We start from the raw sequence: 8,415 nt of genomic DNA on the forward strand, positions 1-8,415 counted from the left end.
ACTACAAGAGCATATGTGGGTAATGAAGTCTTGAACTGGACTCCATTGAGGTATTGGAGGTCTATCTGAAGTAGTAGTGGAAGCAGTGTAGCGACCTCACAAACAGACGTAATGCGAATGCTTACAGGTCGTTATAACAGCTGCTTACGAATGGCAGAATACTGATAGAGATTACAGGTGATATCAATAGCTGCTGTAAGTAACAGAATACTGACAGAGATTACAGGTGATATCAGTAGCTGCTGTAAGTAACAGAATACTGACAGAGTTTACAGGTGATATCAATAGCTGCTGTAAGTAACAGAATACTGACAGAGATTACAGGTGATATCAGTAGCTGCTGTAAGTAACAGAATACTGACAGAGTTTACAGGTGATATCAATAGCTGCTGTAAGTAACAGAATACTGACAGAGATTACAGGTGATATCAGTAGCTGCTGTAAGTAACAGAATACTGACAGAGTTTACCGGTAGTCTCAGTAGCTGTTGCGGATAGCTAACCAGAAGGAATGCGAAATGCAGGCTGGGTCGGCAACGGTAGGTGAGAACGAAGCAAATACGTGAGGCAGAAGAATTCCGGGAGACGTTCCGAGTCGTCACAGATGGTCAATGGAAAGTACCAAGTATTAGGCAGAAGGGAATCCAATTAACGTAGCTAAAGTCAAGATTCAAGGAATATCAAAAGTGTGTGCACGAGTCAATGCTGCAAAAGAAGTGCCACCAGAAGGGAGGTGGGACCTGCGACGACGCGTTGCAGGCGAGAGCCGCATGCGGCTCACATTACGCTCCATGGTAACTTCCACCTATGCCACACGGAAACCTTTGCGCAGCGGTTCGAATGAGAGACCTGTCTGCCAGTACGCGGCGTATACGAATGCAAGTTTGACTTCATATGTGTAACACTAGCCTATGCTAGCCTGAATCACTGCAGAGCCAATGCGAAAGCCATGAAATATATCAAAAGAAGGAACACAATTCTAGCTTTACTGAGACTGAATGCGTGGGTTTGCTACTGGGATTTGCTTAATCTGCTGCTGTATTATTATGCAACGCCATCGGCCACCCCTCTGCTTTTTGATATGTGCAGAACACAGAATGTAAGTGCTTATGCTATTAAATATATAAAAATATAATAGAAGGCAGATTTATTTAATTCCTAGATTGCATGTAATCAAAAGAAAGATAAATTCACTAACATCCTCTAGTGTGAAGGGACAGAAATGCAGCTTTCCAATACTTTTGTTACCTTTTGGGATATGTGATGTCACAAAATGATAACTAACACCTCTGCTTCTTTCAACAGAAAATGGGGCCATTACCAAAGACCAAAACATGAAACTATGCCTTAGACGGTGGGATGTCGAGAGGATGAAGAGAAATAATACAAAAGAAGAACACATGCCTGAGGAATGGGTGAAGAAATCCACGTACTTGGAGAAATCCGAAAGGCCCTGCACAGGTACAGAGTGTGGGGAAATATTCAGAGACCAATCCAGTTTTCTGCCGCGCAGGAGTTCTGACCCGAAACCGCATAAGTGCACACACTGTGAGAAGACCTTTATCCAGCACTCCCGCCTCTTGAGACATCTGAAAATCCACGTGAAGGAGAAAGTGTTTGCCTGCAGAGCCTGTGACAAGTGCTACAATAATCCATCCAGTCTAGCTATTCACAGGAGAACTCACATGGACGAGAGACTCTATAAGTGCACTGACTGTGACAAAAGCTTCACTCAGAGAATACATCTGAGTCGACATCAGAAGATCCATACTGGGGATACTTCCCATACTAACAAGAAAAGTGGTAAGTGTGTCACGCTGACATCAAGCCCACGGCTGCATCAGAGAACCTACCCGTGCACAGTGTGTCAAAAAATCTTCACTCGCAGGTCCAGACTATGTCAGCATCAGCAGATTAATTCTGGGGAGAAGTCCTATGAGTGCACGGAATGTGGAAAGCGTTTTAATCAGATGTCAACCCTGAAGAAACATCAGAGGGTCCATTCTGGAGAGAAGTCCTATGAGTGCACGGAATGTGGTAAGAATTTTATTCTGCCTTCTAACCTGAGGCAACATCAAAAATTCCACATGAAGGTTAAACCATACCAGTGTACAGAATGTGAGAAAACGTTTACTCAGCGCTCAGCTCTGTACACACATCAGCGAACCCACACTGGGGAGAGACCGTACCAGTGTACACAGTGTGGGAAATGCTTCATTCAAACTGGACACCTGCAGAGTCATCAGACCATCCACTCTGGGGAGAAGCCATATGGGTGCACAGAATGTGGAAAGCGTTTTAACCGTATGTCAACCCTGAAGAAACATCAGAGGGTCCATTCTGGAGAGAAGCCCTACGGGTGCACGGAATGTGGTAAACACTTTTCTCAGAACTCAAACCTGAGGCAACATCAGAGAGTGCACATGGGTGGGTTTATTACAGAGTTTGGTCACAGCCACACTGAGCCTGTAACATAGACAGACTGGCCACTGACTTACCATCCGCACGCAAACCTACAGTTGAGAAGTACCTCCAGTGCTGTCACTCAAGCACGACAGCAAAAGTGGATATGGGACCGAACACAAAATATCGAGTTTGTTCCCATGTCAACTGCAAATATAGAAGACCAGGAGCAGCCAAAGCAAAATATTCAGGATTGGAAACTGCACTGGACACCTAGAGATTCGAAAACACTGATGTTGGGCTGGTCTCCCAAGAGGACAACCATCCCTGACTTCATTCTGTTCATTAAATACAGTTCTGGCCAACTAGAAGATGCAAACACTGGGAGAATAAAGAAGAAATAGAGGAAACATAGCTACAAAAGTGGATATATTACCAAGGCATCACTTAAGGAAATGTAGCAATATAAATGGCTGTCCTTTATGGGGCATACGTTTTTGGAATACAAAGAAGGCTTACAGAAATGACATATGGTTACCAGTGGAGGATGTCGCAAGAGCGACCCCACTATCTGCCCAGGGTTGCTAGTGTGAATTCCCCTTCCCGAACCCTCCAAGTTTTATTCTTTAAGTGAGACCTAATGGTGATTTTGTTTTTACAGTATAATTTTCCAAAGAACTTTTCCAAATTGTTTTACAGGTTACTCTCGATGTGCACTCGTGAAGTATTAAATTACTTCAGTCACTGACAAGTATTTCTGCCCCCCTACATCACAAGATATTTGGGGGTAAGGCTGCGAGGTGTACGCCCAAAGAAATGTGTAAATGCAATGGGGGCCACATGGAACATTTTAGAGCACAATGAACCAAATGAATAAAGAAGCTATAGGTCTTGAAGAAGGGTGAGACAGCCTGGATATGGACACATACTTGCCTCTACTATACTTCTACAATGCTGATAGCTTTCATAGAGTCGCATGCTTTCAGTAATGTTGCCTTAAATTGTACACATTGAATAAACACCTCTCTTGCCTTTTGCCTCCGGCGTCCTTTCATTTTCCGCATATCTTGCAATCTCAGACCACTTCCTCTGTAGACCGATCTTTCAGGTTCTGTGAGCAGCACTGCCACTCAAGTACCGTACCAGCCACATCCACTTGGTTGCACCGATCTTCTGGCTAAGGCATCAGACAGAGTTAGATATAGTATATATAGTAATGTACATAAAATAAAAACATATGTGCAGTGCCAGACTCGTACATAAGCACATAGAAACATCGAGTGCAGAATTGGTCCATTATGATGTTCTCTGTGGCCAACGTAGAGGCTCTGCTTCATTTCCACAGTATATGTTCACGCACTACATACATCCATTAAAAGGAAACCGGGGGACAGTCTACAGGAAATGTCTTACCTCTGAATGAGGCTGCAGGAAATAGGAGCAAAATGTAAACTATATGGAATGGTGCAGAGGTCTCCTGCCATGAGTGTGTGATTAGGGCTGGGGACCTGATAAGAGCAGAGACCTCTGTCTCCTGTTGCTGATGTGACCATTAAATGAGTCCAGGAATTCAGAAGAATGTCATTGATATTTAGTTCTGGGCAAGGGGGGAATAGTGTTGGTTCCATATGTCTCGGAGTCCCAACCAGCATGTGACTCTCTGCTCCCCCTGACTGACACCAAGGGACCTTAAACAGATCGTACTCTTCCCATGCATGTCAAAGACCACATGCTTGGCCTCATCTTCACCTCATCCACGCTTCTTTCATGCTCAAGCCCCTCTCTTTCTTGACTGAACTGGCCACACCACAATCCCTCTTCTCATATCACACACAAACCTGCTAAAGGGCAGGCTGAGCGCCCAGTAACTGAGCGACGTTCCTTCGAGAATTTCCTGCTAGTCACACTAGAAGCAACCTTTGCATTGTTTCCCACTTTAGAGAATGCTTCCCGCCCTTCTAAATACATTCAATCACTTTTCCAAATAACTAGTGGATGATTATTTGCACCTAATGTCTAGTCGCACGAAATCCAAACCGTCCAGAAGCTCACTGCCAACAAACGCTCAAAAACATCCCTTACAAAGAGGTGGCGCAAGGACCGCTTCCCTCAAAGCCGTGTAGACACATGATCTTGGAGGCCAATTTATTTGACGCACTGTTCAACAGAAAGCACCTGTAAAAATATGTTTTTACCTTACGATCGGGCAAGTGCATTTCTTGCAAGTTGGGTAGGAAAACTAACTAGTCCTACTGGTCTAGTATTTCTTAAAATTTGAGAGGCCTGCCATAGAGGCACTCTCTAATAAGAGCAAAACCTTATTCAAAGTGCTCAAGCACTGTACCAAGCCCACACCTTACCCCGGGATGCCAGCTTCACAAGACAAAATGACAGAATCAATGTCGTCTTCATTAACACAATTGATACGATCAGAGGTCCCATTGATGCCTCAAAACGAGACAGAGCCCTGCTATCCATCCCCCCCGTGGGGCACTGCCCTCCTGGACCAACTTCACAATCCTCTCTCGTAAGTATTTCTCAGACAAGCCTTCTTCCCTTCAACCTACTGCTTACACAGACCACTTCTCCCTGGCCTCTTGCATTAAACAATGTACCGGCCAAGCGACCTCCGACATATTATGAATTCCTCCCTCAACGAAGGTATGTTCCTATATTACTCCTGCTCAAGAAAACCTTGCTTGCCCGAGAGAACCCAGCCAACTACAGACCCATCACAAGCCTCCCATTCATTGAGAAGCTTATTGAGAAAGTAACTCAACTGCTTGCCATCATTGACCAGCTTGGCCTCCTCAATAATTGCCAGTCTGGATTCCACCCCAGATGTAGCCCTGAGACTGCAACCATGCAAGTGGTGGACGATGCCCTGTGAATCACAGGCAGTAGCGACTCATTCCTCTAGACCTCCTTGGCCTTTTGACTGCCTTCGACACAGTCGACCACCTAACAAACCTCTCCCTCGTTGCCGGGATGATGGGCTTCTCCGAAACAGTCATCAAATGGTTTGCATCCTGCCTATCCCACAGGCACCAGGCCATACAGATGGCCTTAAACAGATTCAACTAACTCCAAGTCACATGTGGGGTCCCCAAATGTTCCATCCTCATCCAATCATCTTCCGTCTATTCATGGAACCCTTAAAACCTTCCAAAATGACCACAACACAGCCATCCCACAGTACGTTGATACTCACCTGTACCTTAAGGTCAGTAGCCCCAGGAGATTGCTTGCCTCTGCGAATGCTTGGCTACCACTAAGACATGGATATTTTGGTCCCCCACCAAATAACTTGTAAAAATGACTGGACGACATGCGTCTGTACAGCTGCACTACTTTTCAAAATCAAACCCTTTCTTCCCCGTGAATGACTTCTGCATGGCGATCCAAGCCCTTGTGGTCTCACACATTGACCGGGGAGAGCCCCTCATTGCTAGGCTTCTAACTGATCACCTGGCCCCCTCAAGGAAGCACCCCTTATTACAAGAGCCCGCAAATCCCACTGTATGTCTCTGACACTGCGCAAGCTTCATTGGCTTGACCATCTCTTTCATGGTCATTTTCAAAACTGAATATATTATTTACAGAGCATTCTCGCATGGAGCACTAACCCGCCTGGCAGCTAAACTCCTGAAGGCTCCTGCACCGTATGTAGCAAAACTATCAAATTGTTGTTCTCGCACATTTTTTCCACAATGCAGGAATAAGGTGCCGTACGCCGTTGAGATTGGCTGTGCAGAGTTTGGAGCAGATCCACAACCTCGTATGCCCCAGAGACACCACCCGCCCCTGTAGGAGTGCTGCGTAGTGTTGAACCACGGTGGCGCTAGCCCATGAGGAGTGCCGTGCCAAGAGGGGGTGATTGAAACCTGGGGCAGCGTATTTGGCAGGTCCTGTGGCACTGACTTCACCTAGCTGTGGTCGCGCTGTAAGCGGGCAGGCAGTGGTGGTAGCTTGGTGCCTCTGGCCTACATGTTGACGGTGTCGACCTCTCAGGAGGGCCTGAGAGGTGCCGGCCCCTACGGTCTGCTTCCTGCTGCTGTGCTGGGCCTGGTGTTCGTTTTGGCACCCTTGAGATGGTCCCCTTGATCCTTCCTTGCACTATCTTTGCATGTTTTGCTGACCGCTGCACCGCACTCTGAGAGCACTTACTGTGTGGCTAATTGATGTGCTTTTCAGTTCTGGCCATCACTACACATAATATATCTGGGACTTTGAGTATTTGAGGCACAGACGCTCCCACCACTACCTGGGGCTCTGTATCCAAGGGCAAGGGCAACAAGCGCCAGTCCAGGCTGTCGTACATGCATAGGGAGGGCCTGTCAGCATGTATGACTATACATGGCCCATATCTGGAGGCAAGAGTCCGATGGCCTCTATGAAGGAGGAGGGGGGCCCTGCTCGTGGGGTGCTGGAGGACAGTTTGGGTGAATAGTAAGCTGGATGGTCTGGTGTACAAAGTCGACCTATGCAGCAAAGCATTGAGAAGGAGAGTGGGTGAATCTCAGAGATGGAGCACAGAGTTGAGTCTTTGGCGGATACAACCAGAGATATGCCAGGCTCTGGGTTCACTGCGGCAGGAGGTTAAGAACATCAGGTCTAAGAATGATGATTTGGATGGTAGGTCCCAGAGGAATAACATCCGAGTGGTTGGTGTCACGGAATCCATCCCCTCATAAAACATGGAGATTTTCATGGAAACTTTCATCAAAGAAGTCCTAGCTGATCCTCCACTCTCCTCGCAGTTCTTTGTGGAAAGGGCACATCGTGTGTCTCTACAAGTGCCCAAGCCTGGGCAGAGCTCTCGTCTCGCTATTGTTCGTCTGTTGAACTATTTTCTTTTTATTTTATTTTTATTTATTTTTTATTAAAATGCATTTGGTTTACATCTTAAATCTTACATTTATCGTTTACATTCAATCTACATTATTCTCCTCATAAAATAACCAATTACAAACACCAATATCTTTTATCTTTTATCCTTATTGTTATTATTGTCCGACATGATGTTTTCCCAGAAGTGAATTATGGTTGCGACCATCTTTCTATTATTTCCCATTAAGATTTGACTCCATCTTTCTTCTTTTCCCATTTCAATTTTGGCACTAGCGTATTTGGCGCTAAAGCTCAATCTCTTTTGATTTAGTGCCTCGCACTACATAATTACATGAGAGAGTGTTTCGGTTTTCCCTATTATCTGACAGAATCTGCAGTCACTACTTGCACTTTTATTTTGGCTCCATTTTCTCAAAACTTCACTTTTTGGCAGTAGGTTTAGTCTGAATCTCAGGAACATGTCTCTGATTTTTCGATCCGGATATAGTTTTAAGTAATTTGGCAGTTGATTAAGTGCTCTTTCCTCTCCCTCACATTTAAGTGTCATCTTGTATAGATCTTTCTGCTCTCGGATTTCAATCCAATCAGTTCGACTTAGTTTCTTTTTTGCGATTTGAGGCATTTTTCGTCAATGTATCCAGTGTAATCCCTTTTTTGTTGCATATCCACCAGGATGCTTCTTTCCATTTGTCCAGTGCAACATTATTGACGTGTACTTTTGAAGTTCTTAGAATTTCTAATGCCGGTATCCTTTCTTCGCTGTTGGTTTTTCTGTAGAGATCTATTATTTTCCATTCGATTATTGATTCTAATGATTGGAGACCCAGTTCATATCGTATCCGTATCATAGGCGTGTTCTGGGGTAGACTCAATACTTTCCGCCAATACATCGCTTCCAGTTTCATCCATATGGTTCTATCATGATTAATCATGGTTTCTGCCCCATATGCGAGGATCGCTGTCACTTTTTGTTTATAAAACGTTACCGATGGTACTAGCGAAAATTTTCCAAATTTCTTGTGAATTGACAGGCCTTGTCTGGCTAGCATTCTAGTTTTTGCTTTTAGCTGTTCTGCCCATGGTGCTTCTGTCAATGATTGGTTTATCCATATCCCTAGATATTTATAGGTGGTAACCTGGATCAATTTTTCTTCTTGGAGGT

The 8,415-nt window shown here is 45.0% G+C and overlaps 1 protein-coding gene across 1 annotated transcript; it reads left to right on the plus strand.

The window, feature by feature from the left end:
* The first annotated feature begins 1,369 nt into the window (after positions 1–1,369).
* LOC138581460 (zinc finger protein 420-like) lies at positions 1,370–2,476 on the plus strand. The gene has a single exon (XM_069652789.1). It carries the CDS (start codon positions 1,370–1,372, stop codon positions 2,474–2,476), a length of 1,107 nt encoding a protein of 368 aa, XP_069508890.1.
* Positions 2,477–8,415: the final 5,939 nt, after the last annotated feature.

The sequence above is a fragment of the Ambystoma mexicanum genome, chromosome 1p, assembly GCF_040938575.1.
Source record: "Ambystoma mexicanum isolate Mex_15411 chromosome 1p, UKY_AmexF1_1, whole genome shotgun sequence".
NCBI lineage: Eukaryota > Metazoa > Chordata > Amphibia > Caudata > Ambystomatidae > Ambystoma > Ambystoma mexicanum.

Excerpts from the sequence above, each read along its gene's own strand:
- LOC138581460 (XM_069652789.1), top strand. The coding sequence starts at position 1,370 with ATGAAGAGAAATAATACAAAAGAAGAACACATGCCTGAGGAATGGGTG.